A 26,105-nucleotide genomic window follows, 5' to 3' on the forward strand; every position below is an offset into this window, starting at 1 on the left:
TTTCTCAGGGTCTACCAGTGTAATTCCCATACCTGTTTTTATTCCTCATTTCATTTGCTGGACTTGGTTTTCTATCTTATCTCTCCCTGATTCTGACATAGGGACTGGCCACTACTACAACTAGCACCTTGGCTCACAAGCAATTCTGCTTCATGACTAGCTTCCTGAGCCTACACAGGATCATTCCCTTTGGGCTTCTCCATTTAGCATATACCAGCTGATCTTCACAAGTATGGAAAGGAAATAGCAGCTCACACCCACCTGGTCTGTTCTAACTTACCCTCTTCAACCAAAGCAATCGGGTCTCTTTCCTGTTGTAGAAGGAAACCAAACAGTAACTCAGAGAACTAGGAGGGACAATAAAAACGATCAAGGATTAGATGAGGAATGCAAACTATGGAGTTAGTCATGTTGAAGAAGAGAAAGTTTGAGGGAGATAATAATAATGATCTTTAGCACTGAAAGGAAATTTGAAAAATCCTTCTCAAAACTAAAATGAGAAAAATATTTATACCACAGACACAGGGGAAGAAATTCACACAAGAAAAAACGCAGCAATGTGGGGGAAGACATTACTTTATGAAGACTACTTTATGTCAGAATTACCACTGGGAGAGATAATTGTTTTCTTTATTGGTCTTTAAATTATATAATATGAAGACCCAAGTTCTCATTCTGGATTTGGCAGTAACCAAATGTACAATTTGGGCAGATGACCTCATTTGTAAAACTGAAAGTCATATTAAATTATTTCTCAAGTTCATGACTGCCTTTTGACTGAATAATTTTCCAATTCCAGCATGACATTGTGAGGTAAATGCAATCCACACTGGACTAGGTTCACTGTGGAAAGATCTCATCAATCCTATGACTATAGGAATGATGCAAGATCATCAAAGAAGCTCTGCAAAAAAGTAAACAAATTCCTAAAGTATAATTATAAGAAATGCTGAACAGATAAAAAACACTATTATTCACAAGGAATTAAGAAAAAAAACTCAAAAAAAAGTTCCTAAAACATATTTTTTTCTCTCAAGATGGGCAGGACTATAAATTATATCATTTGTTCCTATTGGGATGATGTCATCATGCTAGGTTTAACTGCTTTTAATAACTGGTTCATTGCAGTCATCTCTCACTTTCTCCCACGTAAGATCCAATCAGCCTTTCAATGAACTACTTCATGAGTCATAATTTTACTGTTTATGATTCAGAAAAATGTCTTCAGTCAGTATTTCCCAGACTGCTATAGGCTCATTCCAAGAAGCAATTTCATCTTCATTGGTTTCCTACAGGAAGCCAGACCAGCTTCCTATTATTTTATTTTCCTTACTTTTAGCATACCATGGCCCACATCAAATTAACTAGAAGTGTGAGTGATAGAAGAGTTTATTCTGTACAACATGAGTCCAACACAAACAATGCCCAGTCTAGAAGTCAGGAATTCAAAATTAAATACAAAATGTGCTAATATGAGAACCATCCTTCAAAATATTACAAAATAGTATGTTACTTTATTTTAATTTTACTAAAAGCATTACTCCAGTCAGAAACAAATTTTTATTTAAAATTTTTTTGTGAACACAGGAAATACTGTAAAGATATTAACATAGATTAACATGGAGAATTCATAACAAATTAAATATTTTAATCCCTTGATAATAACAAAACAGACTAAAATCTGAAATGTGAAATGTAGCTTAGAGTGATCAAAGGACAAAGTAGCATACTGGTGAGCTAGGTGAGCTGTTTGTTTACACTAGGGCCTTGGACAACCCCATTTTCAGTGTCTACTACCCATGGCTGAGAATCAACTTGTCTTTAACTCACAGCCCAGGGGTATAAAAAGTGTGAGCTAAAAGACATGGACTGTATTCATGCTTCATCTCTAAATATAAGAAGGATTCTGTGAAATATCAGTTCTCATTGGCTGCATACTACTTGGAAAAAAGGCTTCTGAGTGAGAAGAACTGGGGTACACCAGATTCACTCCAGCCTCTCCCCATTCTGATTGTAGGTGTCTTTTAGGCTACAAAGTCTCACATTGTCATGAACTGGTGATTAGCAGAACTATTTGACAACTGACTCAGAAGCTGATACATTAAAAGAAGAAAGTCTAAGATGAATGCATTTAAGGCAACTATATGAATGAACCAAGACACCTGAAATGCTAGAGAAATGTTTCCACATTTTGTGGCCACAAGACTAGGCTTAGGACTAACTGGAAATTTCTAAAAATCAAAGTTCTCATCTTCACCACAGACTTCAGAAATCAAAGACGAGGCCTAGCAATTTTGAGGGGACACCAATATAAGCTTTACTAACTTATTCTCTCTTCCTTCCACCAGGAAATTCCTTGAAAATAATCCATTCACTTTACAGTTCCCTAGTAACTCAACTACTAAAACCCCTGCATTAATCTGTTCACTCCTACTACCACTACTTCAGATGCTCTTTTTCAAAGTCCTTATTCAGATATGGGGTATGGCTTAGTAACAGAACACTCATCTACTATGCACGAGGACCTAACTAACAAGCAACATTACAAGTGGATCTTCAACATTATGGCAAAGGCCACTGATCTCTTCCTTATCCTTTATCCCCTTCTTCCTAGGAAAGTCTACATTTTTAACATAATTCTTTCTACCCACTGCCTCTTGTCTCCTTGATTCCTGCTATCCTACTTTGCCTTCCCATTCCCTCTACAGGGCAAGTTCCTTACAGTCTTCTATCTCCTTTTCTCCAGCCACCAGCCACCATCTTAAGAACTGTGAGAGCTGAATTTACAACCCAACAGACTATCAAGTCCCACAGTGTGTTTCCTCCAAGTGTTCTTCAAGTACTGACAGTAAAATCTCTCACATCGACTATCTGGCCTCTGAGCACTAGTACTTTGCCTCCTCTCTAGAGAACATAGAAGAGTCCGCCCATCCCGCTAGATGATCTGTTCTATGTTCTAGCCTTATCCCCTTTATGATGTCACCAGACCAATGTAGTATCTAAATCTTTGAAACCTTGCCTGTAGATTCTAGCCTCTAACATTCAAGTCTAAAGAAGTGTTCTTTGTTCTACACACAGAGAAGCTGCCTGGCATAGCCCAGCTCCTGGCCCACTCTACTTTCACACTTCTTTTCAGTATTCATGGCCAAAATTCCCTCCCTTCTGACTCTTGGCTTTCTGTTATTACCTCCATACAACTCTCTACTTCCTACTTTATCCATAAATACTATCCATATACCTTAAGACCAGAGCTAGTGCTCTCCCTTTCCTCCTTGATGCCATCCAGTCCCTCAGACTGAGTTCTCTCTCACCTGGCACTACAGACTCAAAGCCACTGTGTAAGCTTCTGATACTTGCACCAATCACCCCTACTAAGCTGCATCCCTCAACAGCACAAGTGGATTTCATACATCTCTCTGTTCTCTACTATACCATACTTTGTATGAAGTATATGCACAACAAATATCTGTTGAAAGATTAAATTATTTTAAAAACCAAAATTCTTAGGCCTGAAATGACTCAGTGTGTAAAACCACTTGCTGCCCACCCTGATGACCCGAGTTTGATCCTCAGAACCCACATGGTAGAAGGAGAGATCCAACTACTGAAAATTGTCTTCTGTCTTCCACACATGCACTGCGGCATATATAAGTTCACACAACACACATATACATGCCTCACACATAAATAAATACATAATTTTTTAAAATTCTAATTAAGTACCATTCCTGGAAATTAACTGACCCTTAAAAAAATAGCTAAAATACCATAAAACCAGATAAATTTACTTTGTACTAATTTAGAACAAATCAAATCAACTGTCTCTGCTTATAATTTTTTATACTACAATCACTCTAGAATGATATTCAGACACTATTGTGCTCACTACTACTCAAGAAAATATAACATATTGAAGAAATTTTTAAATATTTTGGAGGAAGGAAAAAGACAATTACATTTGATACAAAGATGATAGGGAGAAGGTGACTGTAAATAAGCATAAGAGTTTCTCCATCTTCTCATCATGCTAGTATATGGCTTCTAGAGGTTATAAACCATTTACAATCAAATAAGAAAAAATTTGAAACTTAGGAAAATTAAAAAATGAAATGGTGATCTGGAATATACTTTTGTGGTGATCAGAATATCAAAAGAAGTATGGAAGATAAGCTAACTGCTTCATTTAGGGGGAAAGAGACCTTTATTCCTGAAAAGATAGAACTAATACTCCTCTGGATAAAATAGGATAATCTCTCAAACACAGAATCCTAAGACAGGCCTTCACTATGGAGAAACAAACACTGAAAATTCCTAGGAAAACAGCAGCTCCAGCTGCAGAATATAAAGACCCTCCTGCTTCCAAAGGCCAGATTTTAAGCCCACATATAACACAGAATGACTGATAGATTAAGAAATCAAGAGGGCAAAGAATGTAGCTCTGACATGTGTTTTTCTAAATAGTATAGGTAGATAAGAAAGTCTTTGTAAATCTTCAGGTATATCTCAGAGAAAAATGGACCAATCTCAAATTTAAAATAATGATAATAATAATAAATCATCAATACAATTCATTATTTTTTTGTTTTTTGAAATTCATTCATTTGTTTTTATTTTTAAGATGCATTTATTTTATATGTATGACTGTTTTGCCTATGTCGATTATATGTGTTTCTGGTGCATCAAGAGGTCAGAAGAGAGTATTGGATATCCTAAGATTGGAGTTACAGATGTTTGTAAGCCACCATGTGGGTGCTGGGTATCAAATCCAAGTACACTCACTGCAAGAGAAATCAATGCTCTTAATTTTTGAATCCAAGGATTCTGCAACTCAAGGATTAACCCTCAATTTTTAAAATTTGCTGTTTTAGGACTAGGCTTATTCCATTGTTCATTAAATCAGGTCCTAATTCCTGCCTTAAACAGCAAAGGTGTAGAAAGCAGGCATATTGCCCCCATTCTGTACAAAACTGAAAAATGTAGAGAAACATGAAAACACCTTAAATACTCCAATAAAATTGTTGTACTTGTTTTGTAAACAGAGAAAAAACTTGGATAGATATTTATGGATTTTCTTAAAATTTAGAGCCATTTGTTTTTTATTTCCAAGCTCTACTAACCACTTGATTGAATAGGTACCTAAATAGAATGAATCAAGCCTGGTTTCAAATTTCATTCTCCCAAGGAAGCATCAGGGCACAGTCACAAAAAACCTGAGTCAAGCAGAAGCTGGAAGGCTGGGAAGAGCTTCTCAAGTTTACTATGACTTGTTCAAGACAGACAACTAAAGAAAGATGGGCAGAGCACACAATAGTATGAATACACAGAAGAAACCAACATTAAGAGTGTCACAATAAGAGGGAATGGCAAAAAAAAAAAAAAAGGCTCTTTTCACAATTCACACACACACACACAAATTAAGCTAACTTTGACATATGATTGCAACCCAAATAATATCATTTAGGACTATATTACAACACAAAACTATCCATCAACCCAGGCATATAGCCACTACCAGAAATTAACATTAAAATAAAGATTTTAATAAGCTACTCATTCTAACATCTTAACAAATACTTCTCTCACAGAATGATATGAAATGTCTGAGCAGGGGCTCTTGATTATAGGGAACAACCTAAAATGAATGCAAAGATTTCATTGAACTGTTGAGTAACAGAAACCTCAGCTTAAAAATTATGTTTTTTTTATTAGGATGAATTCCCAAACTAATACTGAAGACTAAACTTGATAAGGACTAGTAGTTGTTATTGTATTGAGAAACAATATACGTGAGTGCATGAGAATACTACAAGGACACAGCCAAAGAAGCCATGGCAATGAGATGAGCTTACCTTGACATGGCTCTGGGCACCAAGATTGTAGATCTCTGTAGGTTTGACTTCATTGATGATTTTCACAAGGCAGGTGCTGTCAGTGAGGTCACCATAGTGCAACTTCATGTCTTTAGGATTTAGAAAAAGATCATCAGATATGAGATAACATGAAAAATATTTCAATATCAAAGCTGAAATACACATTATTCATGTATGAAAATAAAGGTCAAACTGGAAATGTTCCCAGGTGTGACATCCCATCCCTGCAATCCTAGTACTTGGACCACGAGACAGAGGACCTTGAGTTTGAGGTTAGCCTGAACTACTTAGCAAGATCCTGCTGTGTGTACCAATCCCCTTCCACCAACACAAAACAAAAACATTGTATTTGATGGCTCTTGAGTGTCAAAGTATAACTTTTATCTTTAAGAAACACATAATGTATAAAGATAGGTCTGTGTGGATTTATAATAGTAAATTCATATGTACTTGTTTAAAAAATGGTAATATCCTGAACATATTAGACAATTATCATAGGGCTGTAAGAATTTAAAACAAATATTATATAAAAGTAAAATATGGACAAATATGACCCTAGAATAATATATATATATATATATATATATATATACTCTCTAAAGAAATTTACAACACCCTGATAAAAGAGAAGACACCTCTTTTTGAGTAATTTTGTTTAGATATTTGCTGTGGCAAGGAATATTATTTTAAGATGTGTTACATTTGTTTATGCTGTGGAACATTTGTTTAATGATGCAAAGTGTGTTGCATTCCTTTATGTTGCATTTGTTTAACTCTGTGAAGCTGTGTTACTTTCTCTTTCTAAAACACCTGATTGGTCTAATAAAGAGCTGAGTGGCCAATAGCTAGGCAGAGAAAAAAGATAAGCAGGGCTGGCAGACAGAAAGAATAAATGGAAGGAGAAATCTGGGAGAAAGAGAAACAAGAAAAGAAGAAGAGGAAGACATCATGAGCCAGCCACCCAGCTACAAAGAAAGCCACAGAGTAAGAAGTAAAGAAAGGTATACAGAATAGAGAAAGATAAAAGCCCAGAGGCAAAAGGTAGACAGAATAACTTAAGAAAAGCTGGCCAAGATAAGGCTGGGCATTCATAAGTAATAATAAGCCTCCATGTGATTTATTTGGGAGCTAGGTGGCAGGCCCCCCAAAGAGTAAAGAATAAAAAACAAACAAAACAAAACTAAAACCACAGATACTATCTTGTAATTTTTAAGTACCTTACAGAGTTAAGTCATTAAGTTGGCTATGATATTCCTGTGGTAGTAACATAACTACTTAATGGACAATCAATCTATTCAAATCCATACATTGAAGCTGATTCTTATACTGATTTCATTATTCTAAAAATATGAGCAGTTTTCCAGGTTAGTCTACATCTAGATACAATGGTGGTATCATTGTGCACAAAAAAATAATATATATTGAGTACTTCTCATCTGAAATTTCAAAATGTGATGTGATTCCAAATTCTAAAATTTTTGAAATACTGACAATGTAATGCCACAAATGGAAATACATACCTGGAAGACTGTTTGTGCACAAAATAATTTAAAAATTGTATAAATTATGTATATAATACATATGAAACATTATAAATTTTATGTGAATACTTGGGTCCTATTTATAAGTCATCTTATTATAAATATGAACAAAGAATCCAAATCTAAAATTCTCAGGTTCCTAGCATTTTGTATTAGAGTTCAACATATAGTAAATTCCAGGAAGATATACAAGTAGCTTAAACATTAGGTGGAAAGCCTTTTCTATGAACAACTGGATCACCTTCCTGATGATACCAATACATAAAAGTAACCCAACCTTTGACTCTTTTCACACATAAAACCTAAATCATTTTGGGGTTACAATCCCACTGTAGCATCCTTGATGACCAGAAACACTAAGTAACACAGAGACTTGAAAGCCCTGTGCTCTAGGCTGATCGCTGCATGTGACCTTGATAAAGTCACAATCTCTCTGTGTCTCCATGTACAAAATAGTCTCTTTAACCACCTGAGTGAGGAGCTAAAATAAGAAAATACTGTGATGTGATATGCTGTCTGAAGGATGCTGCTCTTCACAGACAAATTAAGAGCAACAAAAGTAAAAAAGGCCAGTAAATCCTGATATTGATCTTTAAAGCAATTTAAATATAATTTGAATCACCATCAAGATTTGAAAGCATATTTAAGAATTATTTTAAAAATTCAATGTATATTAATTACATGGGTAGGGAGGATCTGGGAGGATGTGGAAGAAGGAAAGAATATGGTCAAAATAAATTAAACAATTTTTTAAATAATATTTTTAAAATTTAATAAAAAACCATAAAACTCTTAGAAGAAAACATATGATTAAATCTTCAAAAAAGTCAATATACAAAGGTCAGTTAACTTGAATAAATTAAACAAAATATAAAAAACAAGAATACTCCTTTAATACAGAACTGCTGTTACTCGAAGAAGCAGGGACATCTGACCTGAAGAAGGCTGATCAAAATTATGTCTTGCCTATTTCTCTTACAGCCATCTACTGAATATCACTCTCGTATAATCAAACCAAAGAAGACACTAAGCCTAGGGCAGCCACAAGAAAGGTTTCCCTAGATTGCAGGTCAGGTGTTATTTACTGCAGTAATTCCTGGGTGAATAATTGTGACTAGATGGGCTAAATATCTTTTCTAAAAATAGGAAGCAACAGAAAAAAATTAGAGAAAGAAAATTACTTACTTCCTTCAATATGAGCCTGTGGATTCTTATATAAATGTTCAATTCGACCTGTATTAAACGAACTGGATCGCCGTACAATTCCATGGACCTGAGTTTTAAGTATAGAAAGACAAACATAAATTATAAATATAAAATGATTAATAAGCAATTCAGAAGTGCATTTGCTAATGTATGGTTCTAAAAAAAGTATAAATAGTACTTGTCAATAGACTTTTTAAATTATGAGAAATAGCTCCACTGTTTACTTTCTGCCTAACTACTGCCTGTGTGCTACCAGCACACTGCTTCTGACCATATCCAGGGTTTGTAGTGTCAATCTCATGTAAGTCATTAAATAATTACAAGGCTTCATACATAGTTGCAGATACTCAAGTTTGTCTTCTAAACATGCACAGTCATACTGATGACAAAAATATCTCTGATTTGAAAGTGAAGTCAAACTTAAGGCTGCAGCTGTGAAACTGACTTGACCTATTTAACACAGAGCATAAGGTTTCCACAGTTACCCTGAGTTCCCAGTGCTATTTCACGGTGTTATAGCAACTTCTGGAGGCACAGACACAATCAGAGAGCAGTTGCTATTGTGAGGCTGTGTAAAAAAGTTGGAAAGCCAAACTATAAAGATTAAGGAAAAGATTATATATTAATAAACTTAAGACATAAAAGACTCAAAGGTTAAAAAAATTAAGACTTTAAAAAAAATCTTGATATGGCCATGGTCAGTATAAAAGGATAAAGTCACTAAACAGCAGAGCATACCTGTATGATACTAAAGAAAAGACCACTGTGTCTGACACATGACAGAAATTGCTCCACACTTGGTCCCACTTCCTCCTTGTGTCAAGATTTCTCCCTCTGTGCTGCCAATGCCAACACCAGCTTATGTCACCAACTGCCGGAGTTCCAGTTGCACTGGTGGCAGTTTTAATCCTTGACTTATTTTAGAAGTGTTCTTTCTAATGTTGGGTAGATTCATTTACAGCTGAATACACTTCTATATTTTAACTCAATCGTTTTCTGTCTATTTCAAACCAAAATTAATCCCTGGCATGACTCAAACATTCCAAGTGCAAAGGGGAATTATAAACACATAAGGCTTTCTTTCAAACAGAAAGAAATGTCATTGCCATTTTATATGGCATACACAAGAAACTGACTTCTGCTAAGGATATGGCATGCCCACAATTAATAATTATGTTAGGTAACTGCTTTTGCCAAGAGAAAATCACTCATCAATACCATTTTCCAAAAGAACAAAACCCAAGAAAAGTTAGTAAATAAGAAAATACCTTAGAAATGTTGTAAACTTGGCTGACATTTTAGTAAGCAAACATTAAAATTTAGGAAGCATTAAATAGAACTGTATTATTATTAAGCTTATAATTAATTGTATTTTATGGTCTCCAATTTTGTAAGTTGCTATTGGATTGTAAAGTCAAACTGATCTACAAAATTAATGATTATTTTTAAGTAAGAGACAACTTTACATATATACTAAAACATAAGAAACTTGGTGTTTACACCAAAGTTATTCCTAATATTCAAATTTCTCCAATATAAGTAATCAGTAGAAATTTTCCTTGTTCTAAAAATGTAACTTATTTGATAATTAAGATATAATTATTATTTGTGCATCCTTAATTACTAAATTCTAGAAAAATCACATATTCCAATAAGCAAAAGCACAGAGAAATGCCCTAAACATACAAACTTGCAAGGTTTTGATAAGAATATTCCGCAATCTTAACAGACTTGTACACCAAGCCAGAGCAAATAAAAGCAATGGCTTTAATGCCACACCTACAAAAGCAATCAATAAGCACTAGTTTTTGTTTTTATTTTGTTTTTCTCTAGTGAAAAAAAAAGTGTGTTTGAATTTCCACTTACTCCCAAATTTGGCAAGTGTGTACAAAGGAAGAAAGAGTTGCCAAATATTTAATCCATGACAGCAGGTATTATTCTAAGAACTAATGAAAGCTCAGTCTGTCTGCATTTGAGGCAGGTGACATACAAACATTAAGACAAGCCAAAATGTGTGCAAACTGCAGAATCTAGTTAAGAACTTGAGATTAGCAGCTTTCCCTTTACAGAGAGAAATAAGTAGGTGCTTTCTCAAGATATGGGAGAAAAGGAGATGTGGATTAGAAAAGCAAACAGAGAAAATAAACAAGCCAAGTGACCTTTACATAAACTTAATCAGTACTGTTATTAATTGTGCTAGCTAGAAATATCTAAGTTCTTTAGTGGAAGAGGATGTTTTAACACACAAATCTCATGCCTCAGTCAACTGTCAAAGAGGAAAATTTCAGGTTCTCTCAATATCAAAACAAAGATGGTTTGATTTCAAAATGTTGAGTTCAAAGTAGATGCTAAAACAAAGAAAAGCTTTCTCATTACTTATTGAGAAGAGAGGTGATTCACACCACTGGTCTCCAAATTCGCCATTGTCTAAATTGTTCTTGGAGGAGGATGGTTAGTGCCATTCATCTCTGGAGTATGGATCACCTAGATTGTATCAGCAGCTGATATTTACACAGCAGACACTGGCCTTTACTGGTGGTAAGGCAAATCGTTACAATCACCATGCTTGAAGTGAGAACACTGCCTGACAGGCCTACTTTGCACCACAGCAGTTCAAAGGGCACACTTGTTTTATAGTGCCAGTATAAGCTGCAGTTTGAAAATGAAATCTATATGAAGAAATGCCTTTTTTTTCCTAATCAAAGTACCAAGCTTCTGAAATTAAAAAAAAAAAAAAAGGCTCACAGATCAAGGAAGGAACAGAAAGAAGTCCACACTTTAAAACACTTCCCACACGAATCACCAGTGTTTGAATTTAGTCTCTTTTCTGCTTTGATATTCCATCTCAGGAGAGGTGGTCATAGTTTCTTTCCTGGAAGGGAAACCCACAATGTACCCATTCTTTATTTTAAATTCTGATATGCTGTGTTGCTGTTGAAAGGTTATTAAAAAGAGATTACCTTATATTCATAGATACATGTTAGCTTTTGAAGAGTTCAACTTGGTCTTTTTTAGTATTAGTCTTTGAATCTCCATTTTCCTCTGTGCAATGTGAGCACACACTGTAGTGGTTACCTCATGTTGTCAGCTATCTAAAACTGTGGTGCTGAGAAGGTACTTGAAGCCTGAATGTACTTCCATGGTAGGTTTCACTCCTATTTAGATCATTCTTTTTCCCTGAAAATGTGAGGGAATGCACAAGAGAACATGCCTGCTTTCAATGTTGTAAATCATGAGTTAGACTATAGTGCATTCTACAACATGTGTCCCTGACCTGCCACAACTCACTCTCTCTGCCACTCCTGTATCAAGAGGTACCCTGTGTCTCACACAGCTTCACTGGCTAAGTGTAGATGGAATCTTAAAAGTTCTTATTAATAAAATCAAACCCGAGGCCGGTTATTGGGGTGAATACTGGAAGGTCAGAGAGACAGAACAAGCCACAGCTATCTCGCCTCACCAGTTCCTCAGCTGGTCCTGTTTCCTCAGATTGGAAGCCTCTGAGTCCTCATCCAGAATGAATCCCAGCTGAAGTATGCTGCTTCAAAGCCTGAAAGCTTAACCAGCCAAATGCTTAACCAGCCAAATGCTTAACCAGCCACATGCTTAACCAGCCAAATGCCTAACCAGCCAAATGCCTAACCAGCCAAATGCCTAACCAGCCAAATGCTTCTAGTTCCTGGTCCTCACGCCTTATATACCTTTCTGCTTTCTACCATCACTCCCTAGGACTAAAGGCTTGCTTCCTGGGATTAAAGGCTTGAGTCACCATGCCTAGCTGTTTCCAATGTGGCCTTGAACTCACAGAGATCCCAGATGGATTTCTGCCTCTGGAATGCTAGGATTAAAGGCGTGTGCTATCACTGCCTAACTAGTGGCTTTTCTGTTCTCTGACCCCAGATAAGTTTATTAAGGTACACAATATTTTGGGGAACACAATACCACCACAGCTAAGTGTTTCATACATGCTCTCTCACTCCATCCTCCAAAGAATCTTGGACCATAGACAGATGTGCTCATCATCTCTACTTATAGATTAATGAATGAAAGGAAGGAAGGAAGGAAGGAAGGAAGGAAGGAAGGAAGGAAGGAAGGAAGGAAGGAAGGAAGGAAGGAAGGAAGAAAGAAAGAAAGAAAGAAAGAAAGAAAGAAAGAAAGAAAGAAAGAAAGAAAGAAAGAAAGAAAGAAAGAAAGAAAGAAAGAAAGAAAGAAAGGGTGAGAAAGGATGAAAGGAAAGAAGAGAAAGAAAGAAAGAAAGAAAGGAAGGAAGGAAGGAAGGAAGGAAGGAAGGAAGGAAGGAAGGAAGGAAGGAAGGAAGGAAGGAAGGAAGAAAGACCAAAGAAGAAAAAAAGGGAAGAAACAAAGTCTTAGATGGGTCAAGAAACTGGACTTGAGGATACAGAGCCAACAAGAACAGAGGATTTAGAGATAAGCCACCCAGTAGCCAAGCCCCAGGGCTGAATGCTATGAGGACTAGACTGCTTATTAAGCTCCTTGATATGTGGTAGTCAATAAGGAATAAAAGTAAATGGAAAAAAAAGCTTTAGTAAGCCATAGAATATCTATAGTATATATAAGGTATATAAGGTTTCTTCAGGGTAACTGTCTATAAAGCCTATAAATTATTGATTCTCCTCACTATGAAGACATCTACAGATATTAAAGAATGAACAAGAGAATCAGACATGGTGGCATATGCCTATAATCCCAAAACATGGTAAGTAGAGACAGGAGCATCATGAATTCCAAGCAAGCCAGGGTTATTCAGCAAGACCTTTTCTCCAAATAATAAGAACAATAATGTTAACTATAAAAAATAAAAACAATACACAAGTATGAATGTCATCACTTTTTTTAATTGTTTTAATCCTGAGTAAAAACCAAGCAACAATAAAAACTACTATTCTGAGTATCTTCTCAGTAAGAACTGAGGTAGAGATAAAGCATATTGATGACCCTCAATATCCACAGGCTCTGCAACCATGGATTTAACAAACTGCAGCTACGTCCATGTGTCCTATATTATAGAATGTTTACATTGTATTGGGTATAATAACTATCCTAGTGATGATTTAAAGAATACAAAAGAATATATATATAGGCAATACACAAATAACACTTTATATATATAAATTGAGTGTCATGAGACTTTGATATGTGCAAATGCTCCTGGAACCAATCCCCTTGCATAATAACAAAAGATAACTGTATTTTACTTTTTTATGTTAGGGCTCATTCAGAATATAATCAGATGCAGAAGTTTCAGCAACCACATTAAACATGTTCCAAACTTCAGGAATCTAAAGGTATCTGGACAGAGTAGTAATTAAATCTTACTCAGCATTCTGTTAATAAATGCTATCCCTGAGGATCTGATTCTCTTGAAACCCAGCTTCTCTGTGTCTGGTGCTGGGGTCTGAACTCTCCTTGGAGTCCCTGTCATGCTACTACCCCTCTGTCTGTTCTTGGCTTTAATAATTCTAATAAACTTCTTAGTCCCCAGCAATTCAAAAAAAATAAAAGTGATATTCCTTTACATACATGTTGTTCTTTGATAGTTTTCTATGCCTGTTGTAATTTTTCATTGTTTTTTAAGTACAGTAAAAGCAAAGGAGCTTAATTAACTGTGTTATTTTCCCCACTGACCTGGCTGTGCTCCTCTACTGACCTCCTTCTCTATGCCAAACTAACTGTGCCACTGACAGCAAATCAAAGTCAGCCTCTTCTAGCAGAAGAACAAAGCAGTTACAGCATCATGCCTCTTACAGTGCTGACCTGCTCCTGGCCCACACTTTGCTACCAATCCTATGTTGTTTCTAGTTATTTCTAAGTTTCCTGGTATTTCTGAATAGTAACTGAATCTGAATGGAGTCAAAGTAGTTCAGAGGGTAAAGCCAGCAAGATGGCTTAGCACATAAAAATATGTGCTGCCAAGCCTGATGACCTGAGTTCAACCCCCCAGAAAACAGAATTAGCTGCCACAAGTTGTCTTCTGACGTGTGTGTGTGTGTGTGTGTGTGTGTGTGTGTGTATACACATATGCATGCAAAGTAAAAAATTGTAATGTAAAAAAAAATCCATAAGTAGTTGGGAAGTAAGGCTGCACTGGTTCACCAAGTCAAGTCATTCCTTAGACTTCATGTGGTCCTTTATACAGTGGTATCCTATCTGTTCACAGGGAGACAGCATCAACAATACCCAGGGACATGTAAGAAAGGACAACCCCAAACATCTGAGCCAACCTCTAACACAACCTGAGGTGGGTATCCACATTAAAGGTTGACAGTCCATTGAGGTACAATTCTGTATTCATGCAAATTGCTGTCACTGACCTCTGGATTCAGATGTGGTCAGACATGTCCCCAGTCATTCAACTATACATGTTCTAATACTAAACAGATTATGGTCTTGAATAACCAAGAACTGCAGCTGATAATCCTAGAAATTTTCCAATGTTTTCTATTTTTAATCACTGTAATGTTTACCGTGACCTAATCATAAGAACATAAAGCCTGTTTCATCATCAGACTCCTCTTACTAGATCATTCTACAATAATATCAATCATCTCTTAAAATTGAGGAGAGCAGCCCACTGAAATTAATACAGTACACACAAAAGCCCTTTACTCTTACCACCCACACAGCTCACACTTACCACACTGTGTGGAAGAGTTTCTGCTTGTCTTCTGTGCCCTGTCTTGTCCCTTGCTACTGAATTACCGATCATAAGTCTTCTGCTGTCTTTATCTAAAAGAATCAAATCTGCTCTTTTAACTTCAAATGCTAATAGAATTAAAACATTTACAGCTCACGAGGCATCTATTTGCAAATCTTGCATCCTCCCTGTCCTCTGAAGCCTGATAATTCCTCAATGAGCCACCTGAATAGAACTTTACTTCTCCATGCCAGTCTTCCCTGCCTTCTTCAATAGCACTAACAGCAACACATGTACAGCCTTCCTGCCTGCAAATGATTAATGCCTACACAACCTGACTAGCCCCAAGGCCTGCCCATCCACTAGTCCACGCACTATAGCAGCAAACAGACACACACACACACACACACACACACACACACACACACACACACACACACACACACACTTTCTTGTCTCCAGGCTATATTCAGTCACTGACTATTATTTTCAACTTCATTTCTACTCCTAGTTCCACAGGTCCACCTCAAAGTATATCTCAACACCCTTCTGATTAGATTATCACTCAACATATCACTTCCATCTTCAATAGTAAGGCTTGGCTTACAAAGCTTCTTATCCTGATTGCCTGGCAACTCACTCCCATCACTAGCTACCATACATCTCTTCTCTTAACAGCAGGTCCTACATATTTGTATAGCACTTCAGATGTATCTCTAACATATCTTTCTGTTATTTATTAACATTAGCAGCTTAACTAGACAACAGCTTTTTCCTGAAAGCAATACTTCTGTACTACTTATGACCTGATCTAAAATGCTTTGTTTTGTTGAATAGTCTCTCGATTACTATAGCAATCTGTTCCTATAGACATATGTGTAAATAGGTACTCCCATAATTCCAATTGTCTTCCTTTGATACTGTAAGATATGGAACTACTATAGAAGAAAAGAGAAGGTTCTAAGCACTGCTATGACTTATTATAGTCAAAGCTATCAGAAAATATTGACTTACAGTAAGAAAACTAATCCCATTTTTGTCAAGTCCTGTTAACAAGCCAAATTCTTTGCAGTTCTTTTCCATTTGTCCAACTCCACGTTTTTATACAACATCGCTACAACTAATGAATGTAAAGAGAAAATGTAAAACTATTAATACAAACATTGCAAAATCAGGCCAGGATATGGGTCAGCATATATGTTTTTATCCTCAACAGATCCTGAATTTATACATAAGTACATCCGAAAAAGCTTCTTAAAAGTATTTGCTAAACTACATCAGATTTAATACAAGTTCCTTATTTCTAATGTTGAAGAACAAAACACAATGATAATAGCACCAACCATGAATCACACAGATTCATCTTCCATAAAATATACAGCTGCCTGTTAGAAAGCAAACACCTCCAGGTGTAAATCTTTCATGCAAGCTTGCCAAAGATCAGCTTAGTTTTTATTGCTCTGCGCAATTTCCAAATTAAGTGACTTCACCATGAGTGGAACTTTTTAATGTAGAACATTACATCATAAATTAACCCTAACACTCTTACAGTCAGGCTCGTGCAGGCTGCTGCTTTATCAGAGAACAAGGGAGACATGCAGAACAGCTGAACCCCATGTGCTCACCAGCAGATAGGCAGCACAATGAGCTGGCAGCATCACCGGCGCCACGGCAGAGTCGTGCTTGGATTCTGATTTGATATCAAGAGTTTCCGTGGAAAGCACACAGAGAGGAAGCAAAGCAGCTGCATCCTAGCAGTCCACGGCAACCCCAGGAGTACTGAATCACTCACCTCATATCCTTTCTCAAGCAGGAATTCTGCCAAGTACGAGCCATCCTGAAAAGAGAGGGAAAATTGAGAAGTGTTAGACCAATGGTGGCTGGTAGAGAATTGTGATCTACACTATCACTGGAAAGGCAAGTTGAACAGAATAAAAATCATAACAACCAAAAAATAAAAATAAAAACAAAACTGATGATGACAACAAATACCAAATGCTATTCAACTATTAACAGAGCAGACAGTAACTCATGTAGGCATCACTGAAGACAGGAAGAAATCAAAATCCAAGCAAACAATCAGAGCAACAGAGACAGCACAAAGTTTCAGAATCACATGGATTTGGGTTCAAGTTTTGCCACTTATAGGCTATATGAAATATGCGAATATGTTAGCAAAGCAAAATGCCTTGGTGCCAGAGGAATGCAATAAATTCTGGTATGGATGATATTTAAAAAGAAAACTGGAAAGTTCAAAAGCAGGCAGAGAGCACAAGGTGTTGACATTCCTGAGAATGAGTACACAGAATTGTGGAGAAGACTAGAAGTGCTATGCAGTAGGGTGAGCACCTCCAAGAGATTTCAGGGACCAGTTAGGTACTAAACCCTAGGCCTGTAGAAAGCTACTCACTTTAGAGAAATTGAGGCATAGAGGGATTACAGGGTTTATGGGATGAGGTTCAATTAAAACTGTTTTTACCATATATGTGTGCATATACACAAACTTATAAAGAGGAAACTGTTACTTCTTTGATAAAATAATAAATACTTCATATGAATTTATCTTAAAACATGCAGAGAATCCTGCCTTAAGAAGGAGCTACCTAAATACACATTGACAGTCTCAACTGGTAATAATAATTGTTTTAGAAATTTCTAGATGGAAGTTTTTAGTTAAATAATTGCATGTCACCTTAAGAGAAAAAAAGTATGACAGATATCTAATTAAATTAGTCTGAGGCCAAAAGTTGAACTATTACTATTTGAGGAGTCCTAGCATCTCTCAGAAAAAAAGGAGTTGGTCTTACATTTTATAGCCAATCCCATAATTAGTCTGCAGCTTTCTGCCACAATGGAGAGTCCCTTCTATGAAACTCAGACTTAAATGTAAAACTAAGGCTCCAATTAACACAAATTTGTGTTCTGAAAAGCAGCTGGAGTATTTGAGCTTTCTTAGGTTCCATAAGTTTGAAAAAGCTTAAACTATCCCTTAGATGTTCAGAAATCCCTACCAGATATTCCAGGGGGAAAAATGAAGCAAATCTTAGTATTGTCATGATCTGACCTAAAGTTGGAACTAGAGACACCCTATGAGTCCTGACAATGACAGGGCTGCCGAGCGAGTGTTCACAACATTAATGCAGAAGTCCTTCATGAATTCATGCAGAATGGCAAGGCCAGTCATACAAAGGGCACATTCTGTGGTCCATTAAAAACTCCAGCACATTTTCTTCTGACTTCTTGACATAAATATTCTGGTTTATAGACTACTGTGGAGAAGAGAGTTTTGGCCTTTTCATCTCAATCTTACAATGTGTATAGGTTTTACACATATTTAGGTGTTAGCTAAATCAAATCACAAGGCTGACTGATTCAAGCCAGGATAAGCCAAGCGGGCCTATACGATCAATAGAAGGACTTGGTTTTGTTGTTGTTGTTGTTCTTTGTTTTTTTAGGGGGCAGTAGTCCTGTGAATCAACAGATAACAAAGCAGTATTAAAGAAAATAACTGCAATGATAATAATTAGACTAAAGATTTCTAGAAAGCAGACTTGCTTTTTTTTACAGTATTGTTGCCTTGAAGCAGCCAACACTACACTTTCCTCACTTTATCCACATGGAATAAAACAGAATGTTTTATGTTCTACCATACTCATACATAATGTGTGTGGGAGGGGGAGGGGTTGGGGAGTAGTGGTGACTGTTCTGGACCTCCCTGGGTAGGGAGAGCTGTGATTATTCAGAAAGCTGATGTGAAACAGACCTGACCAGGACTAACCCTGTCAATAAGGTCTTGTTCTTCTCACCCAGGCTGCTCCTCAAACTTTCCAACCACACTGGAACATTCTGAACCAGCAGTGGCACTCACTTCCTCCTCATTTCCTTGCCAGGCCCCTCCAGTGATAGGGCCCAGGCTGCACAATGAGTGGGAAACAAGCCCAGCAAGGGCTCTTGGTCTCTGGCCCAGGAGCTCAGCTGGCCTCCCCCTCATCCTCCCCACTGGCCCTCGGGGACTCCAAGGAGACATGGTATCTGAGCATGCAGCCAAACCAGCAGGATGGCTGATAGAGAATGCTCCAATCAGACTAATGACTAAAATGTCACACCAAGAACCTGAAAGAAACATTAAGTCCTGACAGTTGACTCCTGAAGCCAAAGGAAACGGGATAGATCTGCTCATTTGCTAGGACCGGTGTAAATTCCAGGCAGATTCAAAATTCATTTTTAAAAAGGCATTTTAATTGGAGAGAAAATGCCCCAACTGCAACTTTTTAAAATTTAATTCTTCATATGGTTATTGGCCGTATCTATTTTATATGAAATTCCAGACCAATTGAGACAATCACTGTGGTTTACTATTTTCAAAAAACACTTTCTGCTTTTCTCTCATGCAAGAACTTGGCGAGGAGCATAAATAGCCATTTGGTATCTCAGGTGACCAAGATGTAGCATAACATCACACAACTAGTTATAGATGAAACCAAAACTAGAATCCAACTCTTTCATTATCTGAAGTAGAAAACAATCTTCCTCACTATTCTCCCTGGGAGCTACCAAAACTTGTCAAACCCCAACAAGTAGTGAAAGACCATTAAAGGGTTCATTTTCACACTAACTTGATTTGGCCCTTTTCCATTACAGGATGTTTTATAAATTAAACAGTGCTTCCAGTTTTAATCAAGTGACCCATACACAGAGAAATCCTGTAATTTTAGAATACTCCAGAGATCAGAAAAGAAAGAAAAGATGGGTGCTTGCGATTTCCCAGGTCTTGGCTCTAGGCATATACATGCCCACAAGGCAGCACAGTGCTATGTAGAAAGGGACTGCTTTGGTGGTAAATACATATGGGAGGAATAATGCCTCTTTACAGGATCCAAAAAAGCCCAGGTTTCTGTGTGCCTCATATCTATCATGTATTTATAAAATGGACAGTTTCCATGGGGCACTGAGAAATATCCCACAGAGAGCCACATAAAACTTAACCATTATTCTAGAAATCATTAGAATCATATTTCAACTATTATATGAAAACTATGGAAAACTCTAGATCTACAAACACAGAGAAGTTTATCCCCTTCTATCAATAGCCATAGATGGGAAAGGACTGGGAAAGTACTAACAGAACTTCAAACTCAATGGACAGACAAATAAACAAGTGCTACCATCCTATAACCAAGATGCTAGTGTTTCTTTTCTGTTTTCTACCAATGTATTTGCAGCCAATATGAACAAATGAAAAGGGAAAACATAGTTCTGACATGTGCAGGAGAGCTTGTTCCCTCTGGAATTCATGTGAACTCACATGGCTTCTTCCCTTTACGCACCATTTGAGAGCAGCTTTGAAAGAGTGAGATGGAAGAAACCACACCACTGAAAAAGATCAGTCTCACTCTGGCATGTCTTATCTGCTGCTGCCCAAGAACTGCATGAGGCTGAGGATAACTATGAATGTAGCTTAAAACAATATAAAAATTTCTTAAAACATAATGACATATAATTTATGACTTTCTTGTAATTAAATTGCAAATGGCCGGGCAGTGGTGGCACACGCCTTTAATCCCAGCACTCGGGAGGCAGAGCCAGGCGGATCTCTGTGAGTTCGAGGCCAGCCTGGGCTACCAAGTGAGCTCCAGGAAAGGCGCAAAGCTACACAGAGAAACCCTGTCTCGAAAAACCAAAAAATAAAATAAAATAAAATAAAATAAATAAATAAATAAATAAAATGCAAATGGTTCTCAATCATGAACTCCGAGAATGGAAAGTGACAGTATCGAAAGGTTGACACTCCTAGTAGGAGACAGAATACAACATAGGCATGAAGAGAAGCGCGTGTCTACATAGCTTATTCTCTTTCCCTCCATGTATTTTAATTATTATAAAAGAAACATCTTTTGATGAGGTTTTCCAAGAGTCTGAAGTCAGCCTGGGCTACCAAGTATATTACAGGACAGCCTGGGCTACACTGTAAGACAGTCTCAAGCAACAACAACAATAATAGACACACACACCCCAAAAGCATCTTTTCATCTAATCACTACTACAATACCAAGGTACTCTGTACTTACAATAAGAACTATATAACATCAATTATTAGGGAAGAATGCTGTTTTAAATGAGAATGGAATTTTCCAGTTATTTAATCAGTGGGTTATGAAGCATGCAGGAATAGAATATATTTAACAAGTATTGACACCTGGATCATGTTTGTAGCAAATCACTGGATAATATCTATGTCAAACTCAAGATTCAAAAGACCATAGGGACCAATTAATCTAACACTCTCATTTTACAGATCAGGAAATTGAGATTCCAAGCAATGAAGTATTTAAAGTCAAACACTGGGAGAGTAGAACCTGCATGCCCTCACATACCAGAAAATAATAATAAAAGCAAGTCTCTAGAATCCCAGATCTCAGAATTCTGCACTAAAATCTAAACAATTTAGCATGAAGGTGTACACCTGTCACCCCAGCACTCAGAAGACTGAGGCAAAAAGACTTCAAGAGGTAGCCTGGACTACTCATAAAACCCTGTCTCAATAAAACAAAACTCAGAACTTAACTCTGCAAAAGGAAAACAATACACTACTAAGTACAGCAGAGCACATAAGATACTTAGTCTAACACATTACTGCATGAAGAACAAGAACAAAATCAATAATGATGAATACAATAACTGACTGGATAAGAGAAAGATACTTCAAACATGTATTCCCATCTAGTAGTCTTTAAAATTCAAAATTATTTCTCCACACAAGATGCTATCATCAAAGACTAGATTTTCATTTCCACTTACTTCCTTGTAGAGAGAATGATAGCAATTAAAAATGATAGTTAACTACCTCTGAACAAAAGAGCTGACTATGCCCAGCCAAGACCTTCTGTAGCCACCTTCCTTTCTCTAGCAGGAAAAGTGCCCTCTAGGCAGGTGCTCAGCAGCTCATACATGCTAAGAAGGAAGAATGGCTCTGCAGCCAAGTCCTGGCTTCCTAGTGATAGGTGGTGACTGCAAGGTTAATATTAATACTCAATTTCCAGAAAGATGAAAATTACTGCCAGTCAACTTATACTGTCTACCATAACCCAGTATTTAGAACACAAAGGGGAAAGCACCAATTATACCTAATATTTGCATCTATCAAATAGCAAACACCTTTTAAAAAAGTAATCCTTTATGTCATTGTTTTTCTTTATTTCCCATATGTGGTGCGTGTGTGTGTGTGTGTGTGTGTGTGTGTGTGTGTGTGTGTGTGTGTGTGTGTGTGTATGCTCACCCATGCACATGTGCAAGCACAAAATTGGAAACAAAGTTCAACATCATAACTTTTGAGGGAGATGAAACACTGTATGAGTTAGAGGACTAGGATATCTGCCGAGATATGGTGTCTTATAGGAATGACAGAGACATTACAACCAGCATACAGCAACAGTACAGCTGCCTAAACAAGATCCAAATAATGACAACACAATAGACACACTAACATGAGAGAATCTCAAAGGGCACTATCCCTAGACAAAGACATATAGGCAATTAATGTCTGCTGAGAGGAGAATTAGTCTTCCCCAGAGATACCAAGTGGTCAGCCTTGAAATCACATACATACAAGCAACACTAAATGGAATCAGTAGGTTGTATTTATATATTTATGTGTCTATACATACATACATACACATATATTTATATAAATAGAATATATGTGAGCATAACAACAATAAAGAAAAAAGGTAATAAGTTTGAAAGAGAGTTGGGGGAAGAATGGGAAAAATAGAAGGGAAGGAAAGGGAAGGGAGAAATTATGTAATTATACTTTAATTAAAATTAAAAAACTGTTAAGAAGGCCAGGCAGTGGTGGCGCACGCCTTTAATCCCAGCACGTGGGAGGCAGAGCCAGGCAATTCTCTGTGAGTTCGAGGCCAGCCTGGGCTACTAAGTGAATTCCAGGAAAGGCGCAAAGTTACACAAAGAAACCCTGTCTCGGGGGAAAAAAAAAAACTACTAAGAAAAAAACTATGCTTGCCACCAAAAGAGCATGCAGAGACTTTTAAGGTGATCCAATTACTGATGAAACATGCCTTGATTTTAGTGGTGTCTATCAGATAAGCTGTCAGAACTCATGTATTAACACCTAAAAATGGTAAATTTAATCCTTTGGTAAGCCCCCCCAAAGCCAGCTCTGGTCTCCCAACCAATGACACTTGTTAAATTTCCACACTTATGTACATAGTTAAGGAAATAAATCAAAATCAAAACACTATTCTAAATATTAATGATTACTGCCCCAGGGGATGAGAATGTGAATGGCTATTGTAGCTGGAGTTTTCTCCAGTCCTGTCTGGCCCACAGTCAGGACAAATCTCTGTCACCCGCCAGTCCCACAGCCGCTCAGACCCAACCAAGTAAACACAGAGACTTATATTGCTTACAAACTGTATGGCCATGGCAGGCTTCTTGCTAACTGTTCTTATAGCTTAAATTAATCCATTTCCATAAATCAATAAATTGCCACGTGGCTCGTAGCTTACCTGCATCTTCACATGCTGCTTGTCCTGGTGGCGGCTGGCAGTGTCTCCTTCTGCCTTCCTGTTCTTTCTTTTCTCCTCTCTGTTAGTCCCGCCTATACTTCCTGCCTAGCCACTGGCCAATCAGTGTTTTATTTATTGACCAATCAAAGTAACACATTTGCCATACAGAACATCCCACAGCAGGTTATTTTTATCTATCTTTTCTATTTCTTTCCAATGAATATATCATACTTTTATAAGAAAAAATATTGTCTTTATTTATAACAAAAAATTTATAGTAATCAAAAACGTGTATGTTTTTAAGAGTGTGAAATGTACAGAAGCAATCTGGACATAAGAATATTAAAATAACGATAGCTAAGAACAAAGACAGAAGAGTTTTTGTGGTAGTGACATTGCATATCATTTATTCGGGCAAACTGTTCTTATTTTTTTATCTTTTAATCTATTTTCCTAACACTTTCTTTCCTTTTTATCAATCAGTTTATTTTAAAAGTATCTACAAAACATGAATGTATCTAATTTTTAGCTACCATAGGAACCAGTCAAAAACTGAAATGATTTAACAGGGTTTTGGTCAATAAATACACTAACAATGTAGTAGGGCACATATGTTCCTTCTAAATTGCAAATGATTATTATACATCTTTACTTCAGTGAGTTAACAAGAAAACAAATACCAAATGTGAACTCCACGCATATTTTGTATAAACATAAAAACATTAATTCCAACAGACTAAAATAACTTTCTGTAAATCAGTAAGCTTAAAGAAAATGGGATTAAAGGAGGAAAAACAAGGAGGTAGAGAGGAAGCCTTTAAAAAAAAAAACAAGATAAATTTTAATCATTTAATGATTAGGAGAAAGACAAAACACACCAAAGCTCCTACACAGTCCAAGAAAAGTTTGAAAGGTATCAAAAGCAAAACTAAAGGCACTTGCTAACAACATCCATATGAGCTGGGTAGTCCAGCTTTCACTGCCGCAGAATCCGCTACCAACTGTTGTTCCTTTTTATGTAAGTTCCTTCACTTTGAACCTATTTTTCCTCCTTATATCTCTGAATCCCTGCCCCCATTCCTGCCATTCATGTTGATGTGTTTGTTTGTTTTTAAATGTCATTATGTATGTGTGCATGTGTGTGCCATGGTGCAGATGTGGAGGTCGAAAAATCACCCTCAAGAGTCAGTTCTTTCCTACCACTTTGTGGGATCCAAGGATCAAATTCAGGCCATGAGGCCTTTATGCAAGCTCCTCTCTATCTGCTGAGCCACCTCTGGCTCCACACACAGTAACAGACATAATAGTGAACACTTACACAAGCCTTGGAAGATGCATGTCACTGTGCTTGACATGTTCCTCCTCTAGTCACTGTTTATATTCAAACAAAATTTCTATAATGCCACCACTCTGATTACCATCACTTAAAGAGAGAAAAACAAGGCAAATTCAAACTAATATGTTTAAGGTTTAATAGTGTGATTGTCAATCTTGAGTGTCAACTTGACACACATAGGGAGAGAGAACCTCAAACTAACATAGAACAGACTCCTGTACAATTAATGGATATCCTCAAACACCCACTTGAGGCCATGGGTATAATGAAATGGAGAAGGACAGGAAGGAAATAAGAGATTCAATTCCTGGTCTATTGCTCTGTGAAGTATCTGAGTAGCCAGGCATTTCCTGGCCTAGATAGCATAATGCTTCAAAACTGACTCGGTCCTCCAGCTTTCACACACATCACCACACTCAAACGTGGATAGGATGGAAATAATAAGCAGTAACCTGTAGAGATATCTGAAAAGTGTGGTATATGTTTGAGTCATGAACAGGGATGGGGAAAGTTTTATGGATAAAAGAAAAGCTATCTTCTACACTGGATGGCACAGTACCCTGAAGAATCAATCACCCCACCTGAGCATGAAATCAGGGACAGAAGGAAAAAAGAAAAAACAAAGGGAATACAAGAGGCATATCCACCTAATAGGCTAGTTCAGTGCTTATGTGAATACCTTCTTTCAAATTTGGAACAATATAGTTGCTGAAAGTTTCTATATATCAGCACTCTAGACACACTGACAAGGGCTTTTATGAGGTTACAGGAATGCCAATAATAAATTGCCAGTAAACTTCATGCATAACTATATAGTACACAGCTTCAACTATACAAAAACAAAATCTGTACAAATTTTACAAATTAAATTCCTTTCCCTTTCTTTTGCTTTCCTCACTATCTTTCAAAGTGACTGTCCATATAATACAAGGCTGTTTCTTCAGTGATAATAACTCAAGTGCTTTACAGAAA

The 26,105-nt window shown here is 36.9% G+C and overlaps 1 protein-coding gene across 2 annotated transcripts in view; it reads right to left on the reverse strand.

Annotated features, from left to right (window-relative positions):
* Positions 1-26,105, reverse strand: part of Gmds (GDP-mannose 4,6-dehydratase) — a 557,612-nt gene that overhangs the window by 432,812 nt on the left and 98,695 nt on the right. For both annotated transcript variants that reach the window (XM_042278318.2, XM_076573125.1), the window contains exons 2-4: positions 17,065-17,109; positions 8,597-8,684; positions 5,850-5,959 (exon numbers count right to left, since the gene is read on the reverse strand). In XM_042278318.2, coding sequence (XP_042134252.1) covers positions 5,850-5,959; positions 8,597-8,684; positions 17,065-17,109 — 243 coding nt within the window. The remainder of the gene's footprint in view (positions 1-5,849; positions 5,960-8,596; positions 8,685-17,064; positions 17,110-26,105) is intronic.

This window comes from Peromyscus maniculatus, chromosome 5 (assembly GCF_049852395.1).
Source record: "Peromyscus maniculatus bairdii isolate BWxNUB_F1_BW_parent chromosome 5, HU_Pman_BW_mat_3.1, whole genome shotgun sequence".
NCBI lineage: Eukaryota > Metazoa > Chordata > Mammalia > Rodentia > Cricetidae > Peromyscus > Peromyscus maniculatus.